Here is a 27934-nt window from a genome sequence, read left to right on the forward strand (position 1 = left end):
TGATCAATATTAGATCTTACCTTTTCAAATTCTTGTCAATCCAATCCAGGTTTATTTTTGGACAGCATTATTTCAGGCCCAAGTGTTTCGGCGTTATTCAATCATGGCGGAATTGAAGGTCTTTGGAACTGAGGTGGATCCTCAGTAAAGAAAAACATATTTTGGTGTGTGCAACTTCCGTTGGATTAATATGTAATAATGTATTGATCCTTTCAATCAGGACTGTCATAACGACGTTGCAACACTGCATGGTAAGTTGGAAGAAGGAAAGCTACCAGCTAGCCGAATAGCTAGCTATCAAACGTCGTTAACTTACTCCCAGGGGGATGTTTGCACAACTTGACATGCTTGATAGTAGCTAGAACTATGCAAACAGTTTATCTTAGTGTTAGATATTATACAAATATATATTTATTTGCTGTAATGTTGTATTTTGAGTGTCATGCACTCTCAATTTAGTAGTTAACGCGTTACCTCGCTAATGTTGTTGTGCAGGCTAACGCTGGTTTTGCAAACCAGAGTAAGTCATTTGGCACCCGTAAGCTGCTTCTAGCTATCTAGTGTCACTGTTTAGCCACGCAACTAAATGCGTTTTCTTCCTATGTCAATGATATTAGGACGGTAGAATTGAAGGAGTATTTAAACCTCTTATTGAAAGGATATCAACAGGTATCAACCAATGATATGTATTAACTCTAGATGACTGACAGGGGGCGCTGTTTTGAAGCTACCGCGCACCCATTCTGGTACGATCATCTCTTTTCACGCCACTTCCTTTCCAGGTTAGGATCATTTATGCAGCAGGCTAGGAGACTGAGGTTAGGAAAAGGGTTAGCGTAAAAAATAGGAAAAGGGTTAGTGCTCTCCTAACCTGCTACGAAAATCACTTCTTAAAAGTGTGTCCCATTTGGTGCTCCTCTGTTGGGGGGGGGGGGGGGGGGAATAAAAAATGAAGAGGTACGATCACGAATATCCTACCAACGGGACATCAAAAACTGTAATATCCTATGTTTCACGGAATCATGGCTGAATGATGACATGGATATACGCTGCACCGGCAAGACAGAACAGCACACTCGGCACCACAGACAGATGCTGGCACAAAGACCTCACTCAGTCAGCTGTATAAGGAAATAAGCAAACAGGAAACCACTCACCCAGAGGCGGCGCTCCTAGTTGCCGGAGACTTTAATGCAGATAAACTTAAATCAGTTCTACCTAATTTCTATCAACATGTTAAATGTGCAACCAGAGGGGAAAAAATTCTAGATCACCTGTACTCCACACACCCGTACAAAGCTCTCCCTCGCCCTCCATTTGGTAAATCCGACCACAACTCTTTCCTGCTTACAAGCAAAAATTAAAGCAGGAAGCACCAGTGACTCGGTCTATAAAAAGTGGTCAGATGAAGCAGATGCTAAACTACAGGACTGTTTTGCTATCACCGACTGGAACATGTTCTGGGATTCTTTCGATGGCATTGAGGAGTACACCACATCAGTCACTGGCTCTATCAATAAGTGCATCGAGGACGTCGTCCCCACAGTGACTGTACGTACATACCCCAACCAGAAGCCATTGATTATAGGCAACATTCGCACTGAGCTAAAGGGTAGAGCTGCCGCTTTCAAGGTGCGGGACTCTAACCCAGAAGCTTACAAGAAATGCTGCAATGCCCTGCCACGAACCATCAAACAGGCAAAGCGCCAACACAGGGCTAAGATTGAATCATACTACACCGGCTCTGACGCTCGACCTATGTGGCAGGGCTTGCAAACTATTACAGACTACAAAGGGAAGCCCAGCCGCGAGCTGCCCAGTGACACGAGCTAAATCACTTTTACGCTCACTTCGAGGCAAGCAACACCGAGGCATGCATGAGAGCATCAGCTGTTCCGGGCGACTGTGTGATCACTCTCTCCGTAGCCAACTTGAGTAAGACCTTTTAAACAGGTCAGTATTCACAAGGCTATGGGGCCAGACGGATTACCAGGACGTGTGCTCCGGGCATGTGCTGACCAACTGGCAGGTGTCTTCAATATCATTTTCAACATGTCCCTGATTGAGTATGTAATACCAACATGTTTCAAATAGTCCCTGTGCCCAAGAACACGAAGGCAACCTGCCTAAATGACTACCGACCCGTAGCACTCACGTCCGTAGCCATGAAGGGCTTTGAAAGGCTGGTAATGATTCACATCAACACCATTAACCCAGAAACCCTAGACCCACTCCAATTTGCATACCGCCCAAACAGATCCACAGAGGATGCAATCTCTATTGCACTCCACACTGCCCTTTCCCACCTGGATAAAAGTAACACCTATGTGGGAATGCTATTCATTGACATCAGCTCAGCGTTCAACACCATAGTACTCTCAAAGCTCATCACTAAGCTAAGGATCCTGGGACAAAACAACTCCCTCTGCAACTGGATCCTGGACTTCCTGACGGGCCTCTCCCAGGTGGTGAGGGTAGGTAGCAACACATCTGCCACGCTGATCCTCAACACAGGGGCCCCCAGGGGTGCGTGCTCAGTCCCCTCCTGTACTCCCTGTTCACCCACGACTGCATGGCCAGGCACGACTCCAACACCATCATTAAGTTTGCAGATGACACAACAGTGGTAGGCCTGATCACCGACAACAACGAGACAGCCTATAGGGAGGAGGTCAGAGATCTGGTTGGGTGGTGCCAGAATAACAACCTATCCCTCAACGTAACCAAGACTAAGGAGATGATTGTGGACTACAGGAAAAGGAGGACCGAGCACGCCCACATTCTCATCGACAGGGCTGTAGTGGAGCAGGTTGAGAGCTTCAAGTTCCATGGTGTCCACAACAACAAACTAGAATGGTCCAAACACTCCAAGACAGTTGTGAAGAGGCCACGACAAAGCCTTTCGTTTCCCTCTCAGGAAACGAAAAAGATTTGGCATGGGTCCTGAGATCCTCAAAAGGTTCTACAGCTGCAACATCGAGAGCATCCTGACTGGTTACATCACTGCCTGGTGCGGCAATTGCTCGGCATCCGACCGCAAGGCACTACAGAGGGTAGTGCGTACGGCCCATTGCATCACTGGGGCTAAGCTGCCTGCCATCCAGGACCTCTACACCAGGCGGTGTCAGAGGAGGGCACTAAAAATTGTCAAAGACCCCAGCCACCCTAGTCATAGACTGTTCTCTCTACTGCCGCATGGCAAGTGGTACCGGAGTGCCAAGTCTAGGACAAAAAGGATTCTCAACAGTTTTTACCCCCAAGCCATAAGACTCCTGAGCAGGTAATCAAATGGCTACCCGGACTATTTGCAATGTGTGCCCCCCCCACCACTCGCCAACCCCTCTTTTACACTTCTGCTACTCTCTGTTTATCATATAAGCATAGTCACTTTAACCATATGTACATATTACCTCAATCAGCCCGACTAACCGGTGTCTGTATGTAGCCTCGCTACTGTTATTTTTCACTCTCTTTTTACTGTTGTTTATTTCTTTACTTACCTATTGTTCACCTAATACCTTTTTTGCACTATTAGTTAGAGCCTTTAAGTACCGTAATTTCCGGACTATTAAGCACACCTGAATATAAGCCGCACCCACTGAATTTAAAAAAAATATTATTTTGAACATAAATAAGCCGCACGTGTCTATTAGCCGCAGGTGCCTACCGGTACATTGAAACAAATGAACTTTGCACAGGCTTTAACGAAACACGGCTTGTAACAAAGAATTATCAGTAAGCTTTACTTGTCTTTTTGCACTGAGTCAATTCCTCACGCTGCTGTTTCCAACGTCTTATCATCGACTCATTAAGACCAAGCTCCCGTGCAGCAGCTCTTTCCTTTTCCAACAGCCAGATCAATCGCCTTCAACTTGAAAGCTGCATCATATGCATTTATCCGTGTCTTTGCCATGATGAGGGTGACAAAATGACTACCGTAATCAGAATGATGGGAAGTTTGGGAGCGCTCGATTTAATCTAAACCGTAAACAAAAAAGTTGTTTGACCTTAACCCGTTCGGCAATTTCATTGGTCTAATGAAAGCTTCATGCCGCCAAAAAACTGAGCACGTCACAGAATGTGTTTTTTTTATTTTATTTTTTATTTTTTGGGGGGAAAAAAATTGAAAGCGGGAAAAATCCATATTAGCCGCATCATTGTTTAAGCCGCGAGGTTCAAAGCGTGGGAAAAAACTTGCGGCTTATAGGCCGGAATTTACGGTAAGCATTTCACTGTAAGGTCTACACCTGTTGTATTCGGCGCACGTGACAAACTTTGATTTGAATAATAATAATAATAATACAAATAATAATAATAATAATAATAATTTAAAAAAATAAGGATTTTGGAAGCTATAGAAATGCTTTTATTCTACATTTTGTGTTTGACAAGTATATTCCATTATAGACACCTTAATGCATAATTCAAAATTATATGTTAACTGAACATAAAAATGTATAAAAAAATAATACTTAAAGCAGTTTTTCTTTTAGAGAATACTGTTACTGTCCCCACTACAACAAATAAATACTTAAATACATGTAATTCTGTCCTTGCAACATTTGATTGAAATACTGTAGTATTCCATTCATTTCTATTGAGTACTGCGCCTTAGGAGTACCAATATGGCCGACAGGTGGCTTCAAAGCCTCTCATTGGCCATTACATAACATCCGTAATCCAGGGTTTATACATATAATTGGTACCAACTCGGGGAATAAGCTTACTAATAACAATAGACCGGTGGCTTAGGTTAGTTAACTAGCTTGTATCAATCCTGATTTGGAAGCTGCTGGCAATACTTGTTTATGGTTTAATAATATCCATGTTCAGATATGGAACTTCTATTACTGACATCCATATTGCATTATCCAGTTCTGATATATTATGACTTATCGGTACACAGTGCTAGACCTTCTTCCACCATTACATTGTACATGAAAGGTACCCTGACACTAAGAGTTGGAGAAACATATTCATATTTAAAATAAAGTATTTCTAGTGCATGGATAATCTAGAAGATTACATATTTGACATGTCCTCTTCTCTTCTGCTCACTCTCAATGTAGTTGATGATTCAGCAGGAGAAACCGCAGCTGGCCGGCACCATGCCTGTGGTGTGGCCCACCCTCCTTGACTTGGGCAGGGATGAGTGTAAGAGAATCCTCCGTAAACTTGGTAAGTGCCTTTCAACTTATCCGGCCTCTGGCTTGCCTGATGCATGAAGTGATTTGTCACTTTCAAAGAACCCCAAATGTTACTGCTATTTCAGAGTAAAAGTTGTTTTTAATGATTAACCATATTGTTTCAACAGAGCTGGAGGCGTATGCCGGTGTTATCAGTGCTTTGCGAGCCCAAGGCGACCTCACCAAGGATAAGAAGGATCTCCTTGGAGAACTCACTAAAGTCCTCAGGTAAACCAGCAATGTCACTGTATATTTTTCTCATAGCTAGAGGAACCTATGAAATATGGGGCCTTTTTCTTAATAAAAACAAACTTGGCTTGTGACTTAATTGCTAATACTGTATGGTTGTCTCCTACAGCATTTCAACAGAGCGTCATCGTGCAGAGGTCCGTAGGGCAGTCAATGATGAGCGCCTTACCACCATTGCCTATCAGTAAGTCAAGTTACCCCCTTAAGATGATCAATACTAAAATTACATACACATTATGACCTACTAGTACACGCATCAGCCCCTCAATTTATCATACACTTACCATGAGGAGTACACCACATCAGTCACTGGCTTTATCAATAAGTGCATCGAGGACGTCGTCCCCACAGTGACTGTACGTACCCCAACCAGAAGCCATGGATTACAGGCAATATTCGCACTGAGCTAAAGGGTAGTGCTGCCGCTTTCAAGGTGCGGGACTCTAACCCGGAAGCTTACAAGAAATCATACTATGCCCTGCGACGAACCATCAAACAAGCAAAGCGTCAATACAGGGCTAAGATTGAATCGTACTACACCGGGTCCGACGCTCGTCTTATGTGGCAGGGCATGCAAACTATTACAGACTACAAAGGGAAGCACAGCCGCGAGCTGCCCAGTGATACGAGCCTACCAGACGAGCTAAATCACTTCTATGCTCGCTTCGAGGCAAGCAACACTGAGGCATGCATGAGAGCATCAGCTGTTCCAGACTGTGTGATCACTTTCTCAGTAGCCGACATGAGTAAGACCTTTAAACAGGTCAACATACACAAGGCTGCGGGGCCAGACGGATTACCAGGACGTGTGCTCCGGGCATTTGCTGACCAACTGGCAGGTGTCTTCACTGACATTTTCAACATGTCCCTGATTGAGTCTGTAATACCAACATGTTTCAAGCAGACCACCATAGTCCCTGTGCCCAAGAACACGAAGGCAACCTGCCTAAAGGACTACAGACCCGTAGCGCTCAAGTCCCTAGCCATGAAGTGCTTTGAAAGGTTGGTAATGGCTCACATCAACACCATTATCCCAGAAACCCTAGACCCACTCCAATTTGCATACCGCCCAAACAGATCCACAGATGATGCCATTTCTATTGCACTCCACACTGCCCTTTCCCACCTGGACAAAAGGAACACTTATGTGAGAATACTATTCATTGACATCAGCTCAGCGTTCAACACCATAGTACCCTCAAAGCTCATCACTAAGCTAAGGATCCTGGGACTAAACACCTCCCTCTGCAACTGGATCCTGGAAGTCCTGACGGGCTGCCCCCAGGTGGTGAGGGTAGGTAGCAACACATCTGCCACGCTGATCCTCAACACTAGAGCTCCCCAGGGGTGCGTGCTCAGTCCCCTCCTGTACTCCCTGTTCACCCACGACTGCATGGCCAGGTACAACTCCAACACCATCATTACGTTTGCACACGACACAACAGTGTAGGCCTGATCACCGACAGCGACGAGACAGCCTATAGGGAGGAGGTCAGAGACCTGGCCGGGTGGTGCCAGAATAACAACCTATCCCTCAATGTAACCAAGACTAAGGAGATGTTTGTGGACTACAGGAAAAGGAGGACCGCCCCCATTCCCATCGACGGGGCTGTAGTGGAGCAGGTTGAGAGCTTCAAGTTCCTTGGTGTCCACATCACCAACAAACTAGAATGGTCCAAACACACCAAGACAGTCGTTAAGAGGGAATGACAAAGCCCATTCCCCCTCAGGAAACTAAAAAGATTTGGCATGGGTCTTTAGATCCTCAAAAGGTTCTACAGCTGCAACATCGAGAGCATCCTGACTGGTTGCATCACTGCCTGGTACGGCAATTGCTCGGCCTCTGACCGCAAGTCAATACAGAGGGTAGTGCGTACGGCCCAGTACATCACTGGGGCTAAGCTGCCTGCCATCCAGGACCTCTACACCAGGCGGTGTCAGAGGAGGGCCCTAAAAATTGTCAGACCCCAGCCACCCCAGTCATAGACTGTTCTCTCTACTGCCGCATGGCAAGTGGTACCGGAGTGCCAAGTCTAGGACAAAAAAGCTTCTCTACAGTTTTACCCCCAAGCCATAAGACTCCTGAACAGGTAATCAAATGGCTACCCAGACTATTTGCAATGTGTGCCCCCCCCCACGCCCCTTTTTTTACGCTGCTGCTACTCTCTGTTTGTCTCATGCATAGTCACTTTAACCATATGTAAATACTACCTCAATCAGCCTGACTAACCAGTGTCTCTATGTAGCCTCGCTACTGTATATAGCCTGTCCTTTTACTACTGTTTTATTTCTTTACCTACCTATTGTTCACCTAATACCTTTTTTGCGCTGTTTAGAGCCTGTAAGTAAGCATTTCACTTTAAGGTGTTGTATTTGGCGCACGTGACAAATACAATTGTCATCAAATCAAAGTTTATCTGTCTTGTCAAGCATGTCAGGTCCCAACAGCTCCTCAGAGTGGTCCATCGAGGGGCGTCGGCTGGTCCCACTTATGCCCAGACTGGTCCCCCAGACTGCCTTCACTGTGACGGCCAACGCAGTGGCCAGCGCCACAGCCAATCAGAACGCTTCGCTTCTGCTGCCTGCCGAAACAGGAAATAAAGAAGGTACGATCAGACAGCTCAAGGTGGAAATTGCTCTTAACCACAGATCTAGGATCACATTACCTTGCTCCTAATCTTAACCTGAGGGTTAATCCATTTGAATTCAATCACTTTTTGACAGCACCTCTTTTGATTTGAACTAAACCTTCCATATGTATTTGCCCATTTAAATTGACTTTTTGAACCTGAATGCCAAAGTATTCAAGAGATAAAAGTGCTCATACTTGACCTATTTTACATGCCCCCACCATTTCACTGGAAAAGATAAACTATTCAGATATGATATCATTTAAAAGCTTACGAACAGGGTTGTCAAAATATTTTAAAATTTCTAGAATTTGTTTAATTTAAATTTTTAACTTAAATGTCAATTATCTAAAAATGTGTAAACTCAGACTTTTAAAAATATTGCCATATGTTGTAGCTTAGACCCTATTTTACGTCATCTGGCCCTGTCAGTAGTTAGGAGTAACTTTCTACCTGCAACATCAACTGAAGAGGGAGGAAGACATTAAATGATTAATCACTTATGTCTCCTTATAGTGTCTTTTTATATGAAGCATGGTTGTTATTTGTTGGCAGTGGTTGTTTGCTACTCCTACACAAGCACCACTTCCACCAGTGCCACGGTGCCCAGCGGCAGTGCAGCAGCCACGGTGAAATCCCCCCGTCCGGCCAGCCCCGCCTCAAACATGGTGGTGCTGCCCAGCGGGAGCACCGTCTATGTGAAAAGTGAGTGTCAGAACAGAGATTCCATGTTTGTTTATTATTTTACTTTGGAAAGAAAAATAAGTGTTATTTAAGAATTTTGCATTGGTTAATAAGGAGTCTCCGGTGTGACACTCACTAAACTGAACCTGAAGTCTGTCAATGTTTTTCTGCATTCTTTGTCTCCGTCTGTATGTTTCTCTCTCTCACTCTCTCTCCCCCAGGCGTGAGCTGCTCGGATGAGGACGAGAAGCCGCGTAAGCGGAGGCGGACTAACTCCTCAAGCTCCTCCCCTGTGGTGCTGAAGGAAGTGGCCAAGGTGGCCCCGCCCATGTCCAAGACCATCACTATGCCGGTGAGCGGCAGCCCCAAGATGAGCAACATCATGCAGAGCATCGCCAACTCCCTGCCACCGCACATGTCCCCCGTCAAGATCACCTTCACCAAGCCCACCACCCAGACAACTAACACCACCACGCAGAAGGTGAGCAGGACAGAACTGACTATTGTTCAGTATAAAGCCTCTTGTTCTATAGGCAAAGAGTCAATATAGTGAGGTGTGAGCCAGATAATATAGGAATGGTTGGATATGTTTGAATGATCGTAAGTGATTGCATACTGTTTGCAAACTCGATTGTAAGTGATTGTGTACATGACCTTGATTGTAAGTGGCTGTGTAATTTACTGTATAATGTATGTTTTGTCAGGTGATCATTGTGACGACCTCTCCAAGCTCCAACTTCGTTCCCAACATCCTGTCCAAGTCTCACTCACACAACTACGCGGCGGCCATGTCCAAGTTGGCGTCCACCTCCATGCTGACCTCGGCTAACCAGAAGCAGACAGTGTTCATCCCGGCCAGCTCTAGTCCCTCCTCGGCCCCAAACACGGTCGCTGTGACCACCATGGTTTCTTCCAGCCCGTCTGTGGTCATGTCGACAATAGCGCAGGGTAGGTTTGAATGTCCCACAATAGAATGTCCCACTTCCTGCAGTGTTTTCAAATAGTTTGTTTACTCAGGATTTATTACCGGCCTTCGCCCAATTTAGACAAAGATTGTCTTGTTCCAGCTACTAAGACCTTTCATGTATACAACATTTTATTGAAACTGGAATTGTACTGAATTGTGTGTATCTGATTGGTCCTTGAAACTGACCACTATTGCTTGTCCTCCTCTCCCTGTGCCAGGTGGCTCGTTGACGGGCATGAAAGTGGCCTCCGCCAGGCTCCCCTCTCCTAAGACCATGGTGGGCTCTCCAACCCAGATTCTGGCCCATTTCCCCAAGCAGCACCAGCAGTCACCCAAGCAGCTGCAGCAGGGCTCCTCCATGGGGGCCGGCGCCATGGGCCAGGCCCAGTCCTCCACCACTCTCCCCGGCTCCAAACCCACCATCCAGATTAAGCAGGAGTCAGGTGAGTACAGGGCGTGATACCCAAATCTACTGGTGTTAGTACTCTACCCTGAGTGTGCAAGTGTACAGAAAGTGTTAATCATGTATTTAACTAATGATTTGTCTAATTGTAGGTGTGAAAATCATCACCCAGCAGATGCAGCCCAGTAAGATCCTGCCAAAGCCCTCCTCTGTAGGCATGTCCAGCAGCAGTTCCTCCCCCATCATGGTTGTCAGTAGCAACGGGGCCATCATGACCACCAAGTTGGTGTCTCAGCCCACAGGTGTGCCTTCTCACATACTGCTTTTCAACTGTTACACTAGTGTATACACACACGGATGTTTTACTAGGTAAACATTGTTTCCAAAGCTAGGGCTGACAGTGAGGACTTGTGAAGAACAAAATCAACAACCTCTGCATAATCTAAACAGTTGCTTTGTGAGGCGGTATTAACCATTGATGGCGTAAACCCATGTTCAGTTAGCCATTATGTAAATGCTGCCAGAAAAGCCCCAGTGGCTTTCTTGGTCCCAGGTTAGAGCAGGTCCACCGAGGCCATGGCCCAGTGAGTCCCAGGAGCCAGGCTGTGGAGGTGGAAACACAAAAGTCTGAGGCTGTTTGGTAAAATATCAAGGTAAATCCTCAAGTGTAAATGCACCAACAGTAAACTCACAAAACAGACAACTGTTGTCCAAACATGTAAATAATACACAAGGACAGTATATGTCTGCACTGGTTTGGATAATCTGTGTTTTAATCCTTTATTACTTAGTGTATTTCTCATTTGCTTTTTTTCTAGTAATACATTGTTATAGATTTTTTGCATTGTTGGGTTTTGAGTTTGCAAGAAAGGCATTTCACTGTACTTGTGCATGTGACATTAAAACTTGAAACTAGATATTGATATGAAGAAATACTTAGCAAAGCCCCGTCAATTTTTTTTCTTTAAGTTGAGGAAAAACATTGATTTTGTGCAGGCACCCAGGCCACATACTCAAGGCCCACTGTGAGCCCCTCCATTGGCGCCAGGATGGCGACGTCAACCAGTGGTGCCACCTACGTCAAGACCACCAGCGGTAGCATCATCACGGTGGTCCCCAAGTCTCTAGCCACACTGGGTGGCAAGATCATCAGCAGCAACATTGTGTCTGGTGAGTTTGACAGTTCTGTAGTGTTACTAGGGTTTCGGGGGGGGGGGGGGGGGTTATTTACCAGTGATGTTTACATTTACCAGTTAACTACTGGAATTTTTGATACTTTAAAGGATTTTAAATAATTTACATAACGAAATGGGTTTTTTTTTTCATATGAAAAATAGAATCACAAAGCTGTCAAACATCCTCAGTATAACCTATCAACTTAGTCAATACCGTTGCTGTTTAATATGAAGGTTTCTGTCTGGATTAAATTTGTTATTTTACTATGTCAATGTATCTTTGTTGTAAATACTTTGGGGCTGAACTGGTGGAAGTTGTGAAATAAGTGAATAGTTGGAAGCGTTGCAGAGTAAATTGCAGATTTGTTTTAATTTGTTTTTTATTAATTAGGCTATTTTCTCCTAAACCATATTGTCTATATACTAGAAACTCATAGACAACATGGACACGGATATAAAAATGTTTATGAATATATACAATGGTGTTAAGTATTACTTTAAAATACTTTAAAGTAGTTTTTTGGGGTATCTGTACTTTACTATTTATATTTTTTTACTTCTACTAAACTACATTCCTAAAGAAAAGAATGTACTTTTTACTCCATACATTTTCCCTGACACCCAAAAGTACTAATTATATTTTGAATGATTAGCAGGACAGGAAAATGGTCCAATTCACGTACTTCTTAAGAGAACGTTTTGGTCATCCCTACTGCCTCTGATGTGGCGGACAAAATAAACACAAATGCTTCATTTGTAAATTATGTCTGAGTGTTGGAGTGTGCCCCTGGCTAGTTGTTCATTTATTTATTTTTAAGAAAATGGTGCCGTCTGGTTTGCTTAATATAATAATGTGAAATAATTTGTACTTTTCATACTTAAGTATCAAAAGTAAATGTAATTTCTATAATATACTTAAGTACAGTACCAGTCAATAGTTTAGACACCTATTAATTCCAGGGTTTTTATTTATTTTTACTATTTTCTACTTTGTAGAATAATAGTGAAGACATCAAAACTATGAAATAACACATGAAATCATGTAGTAACCAAAAATGTGTTAAACAAATCAAAATATGCTTTAGTTTCTTCAAAGTAGCCACCCTTTGCCTTGATGGCACACTCTTGACATTCTCTCAACCAGCTTCATGAGGAATGCTTTTCCAACAGTCTTGAAGGAGTTCCCACATATGCTGAGCACTTGTTGGCTACTTTTCTTTCACTCTGCGGTTCAACTCATCCCAAACCATCTCAATTGGGTTGAGGTAAGGTGATTGTGGAGGCCATGTCATCTGATGCAGCACTCATCACTCTCCTTCTTGGTCCAATAGCCCTTACACAGTCTGGAGGTGTGTTTTCGGTCATTGTCCTGTTGAAAAACAAATGATAGTCTGACTAAGCGCAAACCAGATGGGATTGTGTAGCCATGTTGGTTAAGTGTGACTTGAATTCTAAATAAATCAAAGACCGTGTCACCAGCAAAATGTCATAGTTTTGGTGTCTTTACTATTATTCTACAATGTAGAATAGTACAAAAAAACAAACCCTTGAATGAATAGGTGGGTCCAAACTTTTGACTGGTACTTATATATAGCACACGCTACATGGCCATAAGTATGTGGACACGTGCTTGTCGAACATCTCATTCCAAAATCATGGGCATTAAATGGAGTTGGTCCCCCCCTTTGCTGCTATAACAGCCTCTACTCTTCTGGGAAGGCGTTCCACAAGATCTTGGAACATGGCTGCAGGGACTTGCTTCCATTCAGCCACGAGCATTACTGAGGTCGGGCGATTCGGCTTGGCTCGCAGTCGGCGTTCCAATTCATTCCAGAGGGGTTGAGGTCAGGGCTCTGTGCAGGCCAATAAAGTGCTTCCACACCAATCTAAATTGTCATGCTGAAACAGGAAAGGGCCTTCCCCAAACTGTTGCTACAACGTTGGAAGCACAGAATTGTCTAGAATGTAATTGTATGCTGTAGTGTTAAGATTTCCCTTCACTGGAACTAACAGGTCTAGCCCGTAGCATGAAAAACAGCCCCAGACCAATTATTCATCCTTGCATTCGGGCAGGTAGCGTTCTCCTGGCATACCTCAAACCCAGATTAGTTCGTCGGACTGCCAGATGGTGAAGTGTGATTCATCACTCCAGAGAACGCCTTTTCCACTGATCCAGAGTCCAATGGAGGCAAACTTTACACCACTAAAGGCCGACGCTTGGCATTGCGCATGGTGATCTTAGGCTTGTGTGCGGCTGCTCGGCCATGGAAAACCATTTTGTGAAGCTCCTGACAAGCAGTTATTGTGCTGATGTTGCTTCCAGAGGCAGTTTGGAACTCGGTAGTGAGTGTTGCAACCGAGGACAGACTATTTTTACACACTACGCTCTTCAACACTCAGCGGTCCCGTTCTGTGAGCTTGTGTGGCCTACCACTTCGCGGCTGAGCCGTTGTTGCTCCTAGACGTTTCCACTTCACAATAACAGCACTTACAGTTGACCGGGGCAGCTCTAGCAGGGCAGAAATTTGACAAAATTATTTGTTGGAAAGGTGGCATCCTATGATGGTGCCACGTTGAAAGTAACTGAGCTCTTCAGTACGGGCCATTTTACTGCCACTGTTTGTCTATGGTGGTTGCATGGCTGTGTGTGGCTGAAATAGCAGAATCCACTAATTTGAAGGGGTGTCCACATACTTTTGGCTATGTAGTTAATCCAGTATACATTTATTACAGTTTACATAGATTAGCAAAATTACCAATTAATTACCAAAACAATTATTCTGTTAACTTTTGCAACTCTAAGTGTTACGAATTTTTGACTGAACATCTAGTTGCAGAATTGTCGAATTATAGTGACTTCAAATGTTGTGTTTTGGCGAACCTTTAGATGTTCTTTCCCCCTCCATTGCAGGTACAACAACTAAGATAACCACCATTCCTATGACGTCCAAGCCCAATGTTATTGTGGTGCAAAAGACCACTGGCAAAGCAACGACCATCCAGGGCCTGCCTGGCAAGAATGTGGTCACCACACTGTTGAATGCAGGGGTCAGTTCAACATGATTGTTATTATAAATGAAACCATTTTAATTAAGACATTTTTTTATGTTAGATTTTATTTATCTAGATTCTAAGTAATTATATTTCAGAAGTGTTCAAATGTATTGACCCTAAAACGTATTTTTAATTTTTTTGGTAGTTATAGTTTAGCCTTTCCGTCTGATCAGTCTATTGCTTTCAGCTCCATATTATGCATTTACATGTTTATTTTTTCAGTTGTCATTTAGCAGACGCTCTTAATTCATAGCGACTTAAAATTAGTACATTAATCTTAAGCTCTGGTCAAAAGTAGTGCACTATATAGGGAATAGGGTGCCATTGGTTACAGAACCAAAATATGAATGCCTCTGTGCCATAGGGTGAAAAGACCCTGCAGGGTGTGCCGGGGTCCAAGCCAGCCATCATCACAGCCTCCAGACCCATCACCAAGATGATCGTGACCCAGCCGAAAGGCATGGGCTCAGGGGTGCAGCCCAACAACACCACTAAGATCATCCCCACCAAAATAGTGTACGGCCAGCAGAGCAAGACCCAGGTCAGTAACAGTCCAATGCTGTCTGTAGGGTGAAGTTGCACCTAGATGCTGGCTCTTGGGTCAGTTTTGCCTTTACCCCACTAATGGTTAGGGTTGGGGAAGCTGATCCTAGAGCTGTCTGTACCCTGGGGAAACTTCACCCCGGAGCGTCTCAGCCACTCAACGAGTAGTGTGAACGAGATCATTTCGTACTCAAAGCTCTTTGTCTTGGACACAGTTCTTTCGGAAAGTTTTCAGACCCCTTGACTTTTTCCACATTTTGTTACGTAACAGCCTTAACTTAAAATGGATTGAAAAATAATAATAATTCCTCGTCAATCTGCACGTAATACCACATAGTGAAAAAGCAAAAACAGGTTTTTAGAATTTTTTGTAAATGTATACATTTAATTAACCACAGGTGGACTCCAAGTTGTATAAACATCTCAAGCATGAGCAATAGATACAAGATGCACCTGAGCTCAATTTCGAGTCTCATAGCAAAGGGTCTGAATACTTATGTACCTAAAGGTGTTTCTGTTTTATTTTTAACACATTTGCTAAAATCTCTAAACCTGTTTTCGTGGCCTCCGGTGTGGCGCAGTCGTCAGTTGAACGGTGTTTCCTCTGACACATTAGTGCGACTGGTTTCCGGGTTAAGTGAGCAGGTGTTAAGAATTATTGCGGCTTGGCGGGCCATATTTCGGAGGATGCATGACTCGACCTTCTCTCGAGCCTGTTGGGGAGTTGCAGCGATGAGACAAGATTGTAATTACCAATTTGGATATCACAAAATTGGGGAGGACAAGGGAGGTAAAATTACAATAAAAAAAATATATTCAAAAAATTGCTTTGTCTCTGGGTTATTGTGTGTAGATTATATATATATATATATATATATATATATATATATATATATATATATATATATATGTTTTTAGAATAAGGCTGTAACGTAACAAAATGTGGAATAAAGGAAGGTTTCTGAATGCACTGTATATTTTAACTTCTGTCCTGAATTACCAATGCATCAGGTCAGTGTAACTTTAGGATTGCAAGACCATACCGCTTTAAATAGGCACATTCGTTAAATGTATGATGTAAAAAAAAAAAGGAACACCAGTACACTTGACATTGGTCTCAGCTGTGCTGTACTTTATGGAGCAACAAAAACTATTTCTCTGGTGCCATTCACTGAGCTCTTCTAGGTGTGTAATATCGAATATAAAGTTTTTTAAACATTGTTTCCTGTCTAGGTGCTGATCAAGCCCAAGCCCATCTTCCAGACTGCAGTGTTGAGCGAGCAGACCAGGCAGCTGGTGAGCGAAACACTGCAGCAGGCGTCCAGGGTGGCTGACGCACAGGAGGGGGCGCTGAAGGATGAGTCAGGTGGCATAGCCGAGGGCAGCTTCCCACCCGCCGAAGGCTCCCACGGCAGCAGTCACGGTACGTTGTGGCACTCCACATAACAGCAAGAAGTACATGATATAGCCTGCAGCCTAACTACAAGAACAAAAAGGACACTCAAGTTAAAACTGTGTATTGTAGTCTCACACAGCTATTCACTACCTCATCTGTAGTATGAAAGTGTATCTATTTTCACAAGTATCCAGCTAAGTTCAATTCCCTTCACTTTCAAATGGTATAAAGCTCCCCTCGCATAATATAATTATTTCAATTCCCTTTTACTTGAATGCCATGTCCAATTTAATTCCCACATCGACTGGAATCTAAAGGGAATCCGCACAATTCCTTATGACTTGTTTTGGTTGTTGTCATTGGTCAGACTCCCAGCCCGTAGTGCACATCATCTCCTCCAGAGGGCAGGAGTGGGCTGATCAGCATGAAGTGTCGGTGGAGTCCGGCCCCACCATTATCTACCAGGATGTGTCTACGGGGAACGTGACCCAGTCAGCCACCTCAACCATTAAGGCCCTGCTGGAGCTGCAGCAAACCACAGGTGACTAACAGACTGACCACCGTCACCATGACAACTACCACACCACTTACCAGGGTTGGGGTCAATTCCATTTCAATTCAGAAACAGAGTAATCTTCCTGGTAACAAGGCTAGTCACCTGTTAATAGTGCTTGTTATTATGGCTGGGATTCTATCCCAAGAGTCAGTGGAAGAACTCTGGGGGTTTTCCAAACCACTTCCCCTTTGTAATCTTTACTGCTGTGGACTGTTCACTGACTTCTTGTAAAATGCTGTTTGTTGCTTGATATGGTCATTGAGTGCGACTGATGCCTGATATACAAAAACATCCCCCTTTTAGTGTTTGCAGATAGAAACTAGATGGAGCCATCGCCATATTGCAGCTATCTAGTCCTTGCTATAGTGGTAGGGTTGGCTAATCTTGGCAGGGTTTTGTACCAGACCTGATTTTAAAATAATATAGATATTTAATTTGTACACCAGATTAGTTGAATTAGGTGTGTTAGGTGCTGTGCGAATATCCTGACACTGCAGCCACTAAAACAACATGAAATTTAATACAAACGACTTGAGAAGAAAGCCCCAGCTTCCGACACCTCAGGTTTTCCACACATGGCCGACACACAATTTCTTACCGGTGCGATTAATGGGCCTGTGGCGCACACAAACACAGCCTGATAGCAGGTCAAGTGACTGGACTCTCTGGGACCTGATTCTGGGAGAATCGGATGTAAAAGTGTTTGTCGTTGGGGTCAGATTGCTCTGAACTCGAATTCTCATGTAAGTGACGGTACTTTGTCGTCCCGCGTCTTTCCAAATATGAATGGAGTAGTTGTTTATTAGATGACTGATGGTGACAGTCTCTGTTGCCTTTACAGTGAAGGACAAGGGTGAGGCGAAGCCCAGGCAGCACACCATAGACCTGAGCCAGATGGCTGTGCCCTTTCAGATGGCCCAGGACAAGAAGCAGCAGGATCCAGTCTCCCCTGTGACATCCACTGTAGAGACTGAACCATCCACTGAATACATCACTGCTGGTACATGAACTGACCACTCAGGTTGCCTCCCAATGGCACCCTATTCTCTATATAGTGCACTAATTTTCACTGAGGTCCAGCCCTGTTCAAAGGTAGTGCACTATATAAGGGATAGGGTGCCATTTGGGAAGTGAGCTCAATGAAACATTTCTCCTTGGGCATTACACACAGCCAAGACACTATAATCTGTCTTACTTTTTAGTTTTTCAGATTTGATCAATTGTCATATAACACTGTATTGTCATCACTTTAGGAGGACACCTAAAAAGATCCCCAAAGTGATATGGTGTTCACTTTCTTTTCATACTGTTTCATTGCGAAATACATTGATGTACAGTACCAGTCAAAAGTTTGGACACACCTTGGCATTCTTTCAACCAGCTTCATGAGGTAGTCACCTGGAATGCATTTCAGTTAACAGGTGTGCCTTGTTAAAAGTACATTTGTGGAGTTTCTTTCCTCCTCAATGTGTTTTGAGTCGATAAGGTAGGGGTGGTATAGAGAGGATAGCCCTAAAAGACCAAGTCCATATTATGGCAAGAACAGCTCAAATAAGCAAAGAAAAATGACAGTCCATCTTTACTTTAAGACATGAAAAACTTAGAAAGTTTCTTCAAGTGCAGTCGCAAAAACCATCAAGCGCTATGATGAAACTGGCTCTCATGAGGACTACCACAGGAAAGGAAGACCCAGAGTTACCTCTGCTGCAGAGGATACGTTCATTAGAGTTACCAGCCTCAGAAATTACTTCAGAGTTCAAGTAACAGACACATCTCAACATCAACTGTTCAGAGGAGACTGCGTGAATCAGGCCTTCATGGTCGAATTGCTGCAAAGAAAGCACTACTAAAGGACACCAATAAGAAGAAGAGACTTGCTTGGGCCAAGAAACATGAGCAATGGACATTAGACCAGTGGAAATCTGTCCTTTGGCCACAGCATTCTGCAGCAATACGCCATCCCATCTGGTTTGCGCTTAGTGGGACTATCATTTGTTTTTCAACAGGACAATGACCCAACCCACCTCCAGGCTGTGTAAGGGCTATTTGACAAAGAAGGAGAGTGATGGAGTGCTGCATCAGATGACCTGGCCTCCACAATCCCCCGACCTCAACCCAACTGAGATGGTTTGGGATGAGTTGGACCGCAGAGTGAAGGACAAGCAGCCAACAAGTGCTCAGCATATGTGGGAACTCCTTCAAGACTGTTGGAAAAGCATTCCAGGTGAAGCTGGTTGAGAGAATGCAAAGCTGTCATCAAGGCAAAGGGTGGCTACTTCGAAGAACACTTTTTTTGGTTACTACTTGATTCCATATGTGTTATTTCATAGTTTTGATGCCTTCACTATTATTCTACAATGTAGAAAATATTAAAAATAAAGAAAAACCCTTTAATGGCTAGGTGTGTCCAAACCTTTGACTGGTACTGTATATCATAGTTTGTCACCCCTTAATGATATTACACCTTGGATGGAAAATTATACACTTTCCTATTCATGTATTCAGGGGTTTACACACAATCGTAGCCCTTAACCACGCAGAAATAAGCAAAGTGAAAAAACAGCAGGCTGTTCTATACTTAGCTGTACTCACTAAAGAATGTCTCGAAATAATGCCGTTCCGAGTAATTGAGAGCAATTCCATGTTAAAAACAATGTTTCCATCCAACCTTTTTATGCGAGTAAAGTATGTCAGATAAAACATTTTAATGGCAGGCAAAATACAATGGACAAGGTGGGATATTTGTGTCGGGAAAATTAATTATGCGATAAAGGTTGGAAACAATTTTTTTATCCACAAATATTGATATAATAACCCTTATATTGAATTAAACTAGGAGTCACCCGATGACATGCTGTGTGGTCCTCCCACAACGACTCGTCGGAAAAGCATGCAGTTTATTAGGCTACAGATGAAATAAGTTATGATGAACTTCAGAGGGTGGTGAAAGTACAAGGTGACGAGCTTGATTCTCCTTTCCAATAAATATCGAGGGTCTTATTCTGGTGACATGATTGATGCGTGGCTGCCGTTTGACAAATAAAAATAATCTCGCTCTTTTGTCCATAATGATCTCATCATGTAGGCTATACGTGCGCTCTAGCCAACAGTGCTATCTGTGAACACTACTGTATCTGTTGGCTGGAGTGCACGTGCCTTTTATCTCCAACAAGTCAATTTAATGGAATATTCGCATGCATAATCTGTTGCCAATTGGATGGGAACCTAATTTATGATGATCTCTCTTTGTGCAGTTAAAGCCAGCCGGGCCGGACCATCCTCTGGAGGCGACATGGTCATGTCCGCTAGCCAGCAACTGGCGGTGTCCTCACAGAGCACAGGTCACACCCCCATGGTGGTCAAGTCCATCCCAACTTCCGCTGCGGTCACCGTCACACGCATTGTCCAACTGGTGAGACAAACGCCTACCTAGTATATGAACTTAAAAATCACAAATACATGTTCGTCTTTGAATTCTTCTTTTCCTATGTTTTATCAAATCATATAGTGCATGTTATACTGCATTATCTATCTCACTGGCATAGGATCTCACTGTTCATCAGGTAAGTGTACCAGTGTACAGTTGAAGTCGGAAGATTACATACACCTTAGCCAAATACATTTAAACTCAGTTTTTCACAATTCCTGACATTTAATCCATGTAAAAATTCCCTGTCTTAGGTCAGTTAGGATCACCACTTTATTTTAAGAATGTGAAATGTCAGAATAATAGTAGAGTGATTTATTTCAGCTTTTATTTCTTTCATCACATTCCCAGTGGGTCAGAAGTTTACATACACTCAATTAGTATTTGCTAGCATTGCCTTTAAATTGTTTAACTTGGGTCAAATGTTTCGGGTAGCCTTCCACAATCTTCCCACAATAAGTTGGGTGAATTTTGGCCCATTCCTCCTGACAGAGCTGGTGTAACTGGGTCAGATTTGTAGGCCTCCTTGCTCACACACGCTTTTTCAGTTCTGCCCAAAAATTGTCTATAGGATTGATGTCAGGGCTTTGTGATGGCCACTCCAATACCTTGACTTTGTTGTCCTTAAGACATTTTGCAACGACTTTGGAAGTTATTGTCCATTTGGAAGACCAATTTGCGACCAAGCTTTAACTTCCTGACTGATGTCTTGAGATGTTTCTTCAATATATCCACATAATTTTCCTACCTCATGATGCCATCCATTTTGTGAAGTGCACCAGTCCCTCCTGCAGCAAAGCACCCCCACAACATGATGCTGCCACCCCGGTGCTTCACGGTTGGGATGGTGTTTTTCAGCTTGCAAGAATCCCCCCTTTTCCTCCAAACATAATGATGGTCATTAGCGACAAACAGTTCTATTTTTGTTTCATCAGACCAGAGGACATTTCCCCAAAAAGTATGATCTTTATCCCCATGTGCAGTTGCAAACCGTAGTCTGGCTTTTTTATGGAGGTTTTGGAGCAGTGGCTTCTTCCTTGCTGAGCGGCCTTTCAGGTTATGTCGCTATAGGACTCGTTTTACTGTGGATATACACTGCTCAAAAAAATAAAGGGAACACTTAAACAACACAATGTAACTGCAAGTCAATCACACTTCTGTGAAATCAAACTGTCCACTTAGGAAGCAACACTGATTGACAATACATTTCACATGCTGTTGTGCAAATGGAATAGACAACAGGTGGAAATTATAGGCAATTAGCAAGACGCCCCCAATAAAGGAGTGGTTCTGCAGGTGGGGACCACAGACCACTTCTCAGTTCCTATGCTTCCTGGCTGATGTTTTGGTCACTTTTGAATGCTGGCGGTGCTTTCACTCTAGTGGTAGCATGAGACGGAGTCTACAACCCACACAAGTGGCTCAGGTAGTGTAGCTCATCCAGGATGGCACATCAATGCGAGCTGTGGCAAGAAGGTTTGCTGTGTCTGTCAGCATAGTGTCCAGAGCATGGAGGCGCTACCAGGAGACAGGCCAGTACATCAGGGGACGTGGAGGAGGCCGTAGGAGGGCAACAACCCAGCAGCAGGACCGCTACCTCCGCCTTTGTGCAAGGAGGAGCAGGAGAAGCACTGCCAGAGCCCTGCAAAATGACCTCCAGCAGGCCACAAATGTGCATGTGTCTGCTCAAACGGTCAGAAACAGACTCCATGAGGGTGGTATAAGGGCTCGATGTCCACAGGTGGGGGTTGTTGTGCTTACAGCCCAACACCGTGCAGGATGTTTGGCATTTGCCAGAGAACACCAAGATTGGCAAATTCGCCACTGGCGCCCTGTGCTCTTCACAGATGAAAGCAGGTTCACACTGAGCACGTGACAGAGTCTGGAGACGCCGTGGAGAACCTTCTGCTGCCTGCAACATCCTCCAGCATGACCGGTTTGGCGGTGGGTCAGTCATGGTGTGGGGTGGCATTTCTTTGGGGGGCCGCACAGCCCTCCATGTGCTCGCCAGAGGTAGCCTGACTGCCATTAGGTACCGAGATGAGATCCTCAGACCCCTTGTGAGACCATATGCTGGTGCGGTTGGCCCTGGGTTCCTCCTAATGCAAGACAATGCTAGACCTCATGTGGCTGGAGTGTGTCAGCAGTTCCTGCAAGAGGAAGGCATTGATGCTATGGACTGGCCCGCCCGTTCCCCAGACCTGAATCCAATTGAGCACATCTGGGACATCATGTCTCGCTCCATCCACCAACGCCACGTTGCACCACAGACTGTCCAGGAGTTGGCGGATGCTTTAGTCCAGGTCTGGGAGGAGATCCCTCAGGAGACCATCCGCCACCTCATCAGGAGCATGCCCAGGCGTTGTAGGGAGGTCATACAGGCACGTGGAGGCCACACACACTACTGAGCCTCATTTTGACTTGTTTTAAGGACATTACATCAAAGTTGGATCAGCCTGTAGTGTGGTTTTCCACTTTAATTTTGAGTGTGACTCCAAATCCAGACCTCCATGGGTTGATACATTGGATTTCCATTGATTGTTTTTGTTGTCAGCACATTCAACTATGTAAAGAAAAAAGTATTTAATAAGATTATTTATTTCATTCAGATCTAGGATGTGTTGTTTAAGTGTTCCCTTTATTTTTTGGAGCAGTATAGATACTTTTGTACCTGTTTCCTCCAGCATCTTTACAAGGTCCTTTGCTGTTGTTCTGGGATTGATTTGCACTTTTCGCACCAAAGTACGTTCATCTCTAGGAGACAGAACGCGTCTCCTTCCTGAGCGGTATGATGGCTGTGTGGTCCCATGGTGTTTATACTTGCGTACTATTGTTTGTATAGATGGACATGATACCTTCAGGCATTTGGAAATTGCTCCCAAGGATGAACCAGAGTTGTGGAGGTCTACAATTTCTTTTCTGTGGTCTTGGCTGATTTATTTTGATTTTCCCATGATGTCAAGCAAAGAGGCACTGAGTTTGAAGGGAGGCCTTGAAATACATCCACAGGTACGCCTCCAATTGACCCAAATGTTGTCAATTAGCCCATCAGAAGCTTCTAAAGCCATGACATCATTTTCTGGAATGTTCTATGCTGTTTAAAGGCACAGTCAACTTAGTGTATGTAAATTTCTGACCCACTGGAATTGATACAGTGAATTGTAAGTGAAAGAATCTGTCTGTAAACAATTGTTGGAAAAATTACTGCACAAAGTAGATGTCCTAACCGACTTGCCAAAACTATAGTTTGTTAATTGTGGAGTGGTTGAAAAACGAGTTTTAATGACTCTAACCTAAGTGTATGTAAACGTCCTACTTCAACTATATCAAAATGCACCAATATACAGGTAACTGCCAAAATAATGGAAACATGAGGGATACAAATAGTGTTGAAAGCAGGTGCTTCCACACAGGTATAGTGTGAGTTAATTAAACAATTAACATCCCATCATGCTTAGGGCCATGTATAAAAATGCTGGGCAGGCCATTATTTTGGCTACCATGGCTATGTCTCCATAGGATGACAATACCCCCATCCACAGGGCACGAGTGGTCACTGAATGGTTTGATGAGCATGAAAACATTATAAACCGTATGCCATGGTCGTCTGTCACCAGATCTCAACCCAATTGAACACTTATGGGAGATTCTGGAGTGGCGCCTGAGACAGCGTTTTCCACCACCATCAACAAAACACGAAATTATGGATTTTCTCATGGAAGAATGGTGTTGCGTAGAGTTCCAGACACTTGTAGAATCTATGCCAAGGTGCATAGAAGCTGTTCTGGATGATGGTCGCCCAACACCCTATTAAGATACTTTGTTGGTGTTTCCTTTATTTTTAGCAGTTACCTGTATTTCCATATATACCACTATTGTCAATGATAGTATAATGTCATTCCAGGCGTCGGAGGGCCAGCTTATCCACAGTAAGCAGGCGGAGGAGATGGTGATGGAGGAGGGCGAACTAGAAGGGGACACCCTGGACCCCCAGACGGGCCTGTTCTACCGTTCCATCCAACTCGCGGCAGCCCCTGCCCCTCAGCACCACACACTCCCCCAACCCCAAAGCCAGTCACACTCTGAGCCCCAGTCGGAGCAGGGCAGACACATGCCCCACTCCACCCAACCCCCACAGCTACACAGCAAGCCCCAGATGAGCCAGCCTTCCTCCACCTTGGTGAAGAAGCCACCCCAGCTCCATGAGCAGTACCAGCCCCAGGCTCCAGGGCAGAGCCTGAAGGAGAGGCCCTCCTCTGCCTCGGGATCCCCCCAGCTGGTGGGCCTGGGCACCCCTACAAAGCCACCCTCCCTCACCCCCCAGCTCCCCAAGCTGCAGCAGGCACCCACCTCCCACCACAGGCCCATCCATACACAGCTGTCCCAGCCGCCACCCCTGCAGGCCCACCACCCGGTGGGTGCAGACAAGACCCCTTCCGCAAGCCTGGTGAGCACCATCCCTCTCTGATGGACCTCCAGGGCCCAGTGACTATTTTATTTATTGGTCCGGGACAGATCAGGTTGACACAGTGAATCATCAACTGTGCCATAATGCTTTAGAATAGAACTTAATTTAAACTTTATTTGCCTTCTAGACGGATTTTTCTTACACATTTAAAAGCATTTACACCGAGTACACATTCCATACATGTAAATCTTGTTCTGATTCACAGCACTTGTCCCTTGATGGGCCTTTTTAAGATCAACGAGATAAGACAAAGCTCTGGGCACCATGACACAAATTCCGTTCCAATCAGATCCGTGTTATTTGTACAGTAGCACAGGGAGCCTGACAACCTTCACAGCCCTCCCTGTATGACAACCTGAAAATAAATTACCATTGTTTTTCATTCAAAAAGTGGCACCTGGGTTTGTAGAGTTTCCCCATGCCCTACACTAGTTCCAACCATAGAAATGGAAGGGGAAGCCCTTTCAGACTATGGCAATTTGACTAACACTCATGGGTACATTCAATATGGCCGCTGGTCTACATATTACAGAACATTGACTTGAATGGCAATGTCTGTTCTATTCATTTCTATAGTTCCAACCAAATTAGTTTTTCCCCTCTCTCTCCCCCGACACAGCCGCCAATCATCACCCAGGGCGCCAGCATCACCAAGATCACCTTCGGCGGTAGCAGCAGCCACCAGTCCCCACCCGTGTCCAGCAGTGGCGAGGCCACAGCGAAGCTGGTCCCCGCCGAGCCCAGCAGCTCGGGCCCGTCCGGCAGCGAGAAGCCTTCCGTTTCAGACATCCTCAAGATCTCCATGATGGAAGCGGAGATCGACCCTAGCGCCGAGCCAATGGTGGTGGACTCGTCCAGCGACTGCAGCCCCTACGGGAAGGGTGTGGGGGCAGGGGGAAATGTAGGTGTGTTGGGGGGCTCAGGCCCGGTCATCAGCAGCTCGGGGGCCTCCCTGCACCACTCATCCCACTCCAAGCCCCAGCACAGCCAGTTTAGCCGCATCCAGGGCCTAGTGGCCAAGGGCAAAGAAGACCTGGACGTCATTGAGGTACATTTCTGCGATTTCAAAGATTTATGTTATAGCAAAGCATTACCAATTACATATTCTGAGCCATATGATTAACATTTCTTAAACATTGCTTATTATATAGGACAACAGTCATCTAAGCTTTTAACATCTATAGACAATAAAAGCTAAATAACATCCGTTACTCCCCTCCCCAGGTTATCCCTCGGTACTCTATCATGCCAGACTCCAGCCAGTCCAACGTGGTGGTGGAGCCCAGCGGCTTCCTGGAGATCAGCAACTACACCAGCCAGCGGCTGGACGAGGAGAGCGTCATGGAGCAAGAGGTGGACAGCAGCAATGACGAGGAAACCAATGTCAGCCCCATGGAGGGCTGCGCCGACCAGTCCCAGTGACCACTACACATGTCAACTCCGTCACGTCACACACGATGTGTGACAGGGATGATGCAGAGATGAGGGTGATTACGGTCATCACAGTGACTTGTGGTTACCTCCCGACTGAGTTAGAACCCTAATGACTTCACGGCAAGCGGATAAATGCGGTATTTGCATAACGGTATTTGATTAGATCAATTGTTGAACACCATTTTTGATTTGATCTCCTTTGACAATGTAAATTTGAATACATGATAGTACAGTTTGAGTTTCTGACTTGTAATAAATAAGTCTGATGGCCTTCAGATCACTTCAGTTTGTTTAAAGTGGGCACATACAGTGCAGTGATTCAAGATTTGTCACAGACAATAATGGCTGACCATAAATGGATTGTAGTAACCCTTGAGGAATTAGCACTTTGAAGTTGAAACAGTTGGTAAGAACAATTGTTGGAAGAAAAAAAGAAATACAAATAAATAAATACACTTTCAACCTTGTTAGTTTGATGGGGGTTTCTGTTTTGTGTTCTCTCTGTGTAACTTTTTAGAATTTTAACTAAACTTTTATACAACAGCTTACAACTGTTTTTCTGTTACAGGACTGCACACAATATGTCGTTTTGTACATGACCTATCTGTCCATATTAATGAATTGACCTTTCAACATGAGGAAATCACCAATGTTTCCACCAAATGATTATTTGCATTAAATCATAGGGGTAAAAGAAAGGCTTTATGTGAGGGCTAGATGTAAGCTAGGCTTGTGTGTGTGTGTTGGGAAGTTTCTGTGAATACCAGCACCCTTTTGTTAGTGCCATAAGTCTGGGTTGTATAATTTACATTTTTGTAATTTAGCAGATGTTCTTATCCAGAGCAATTTACAGTAGTGAGTGTGGAGGTTATTTTTTTTGCACTGGTCCCCCATGGGAATTGAACCCACAGCCCTGGCTTTGCAAGCGCCATGCTCTACCAACTGAGGCTATACAGATTTTGAGTGTGTTTACACAATGTGGTTGGTCTAACTGCTGTGTAGTCAGCGATGGAGATGGAGGCTAGCCATTGTGCTAACTAGCCTACAGAGCATCCTTCTACTGAACTGGCTGAAAGGGGAATCTGTCATTCATTATAGGGTGCTTTTGCCTTCTCGTTGGTCTTTGGCGAATCTTCTCATGTTATCCACACAGAGGGACTTTCTGTGTCCGGATATTGCTAAAGCCAGGAGTATGCCCAAGCCCAAGGGAGGATGATGTAGACCTACAACTAGCTCTCCCCTCATTTACTACTTTGAGTGGTTATCATTGTGTGCTAACAAACCACATTAGTAGCCAAAAGATGATTCAACGGTTCATTTCGCAATCTTGCTGGATACAGATTTGGACATTTTGGGCATTGCTTTGTGGTTGTTTCTGGCTGAACATGTGACAAGCACCTGTTTTGTTAATTGAAATTGTAAGTGATACTTCAACTCACATGGATTCTAAATCATGCATCAAAGCCTTTGTAAAACTGAAAATATGTAAGCATGGCCGCACATACCATAATAAATCAGGTGTGTTTTGTAAGAATGGGGGACCACAGACATAATCATCATTGTCCTTTTATTTAGCCTTTGGTTGTTTTGTATGTTGCCCTAATTACATGCACAAGGTGTTTATAACACATTATCAGTCACTATTTAAAAATGTACTTCATAATATTATTCCACAAATTTCCATTTGAAAATCCCTTTGTATATATATCATTGACACCATGCGCAAACTGGCCGTCTTGTTTGCTGCACCTGTTTTATAACT

At 44.3% G+C, this 27934-nt stretch overlaps 1 protein-coding gene across 1 annotated transcript; it reads left to right on the plus strand.

Annotated features, from left to right (window-relative positions):
• emsy (EMSY transcriptional repressor, BRCA2 interacting) lies at window positions 1–26639 on the plus strand. The gene is made up of 20 exons (XM_029699902.1): window positions 1–251; window positions 5070–5178; window positions 5315–5414; window positions 5545–5619; window positions 7866–8041; window positions 8621–8770; window positions 8971–9230; window positions 9454–9697; window positions 9935–10159; window positions 10272–10421; window positions 11116–11289; window positions 14206–14342; window positions 14713–14889; window positions 16125–16314; window positions 16655–16828; window positions 17685–17843; window positions 20098–20255; window positions 24175–24717; window positions 25358–25786; window positions 25963–26639. The coding sequence occupies exons 1-20, from the start codon at window positions 249–251 to the stop codon at window positions 26158–26160; spliced, it is 3831 nt and encodes a 1276-aa protein (XP_029555762.1). The 5' UTR covers window positions 1–248; the 3' UTR covers window positions 26161–26639.
• The last annotated feature ends 1295 nt before the right edge of the window (window positions 26640–27934 follow it).

Source organism: Salmo trutta, chromosome 19 (genome assembly GCF_901001165.1).
Source record: "Salmo trutta chromosome 19, fSalTru1.1, whole genome shotgun sequence".
NCBI classification, from domain to species: domain Eukaryota; kingdom Metazoa; phylum Chordata; class Actinopteri; order Salmoniformes; family Salmonidae; genus Salmo; species Salmo trutta.

Coding starts and splice junctions, on each gene's coding strand:
- emsy (XM_029699902.1), top strand. Junction 5,620..7,865: donor CTTACCACCATTGCCTATCA/GTAAGTCAAGTT, acceptor TGTCTTGTCAAG/CATGTCAGGTCCCAACAGCT. Junction 17,844..20,097: donor CACTGAATACATCACTGCTG/GTACATGAACTG, acceptor CTCTTTGTGCAG/TTAAAGCCAGCCGGGCCGGA.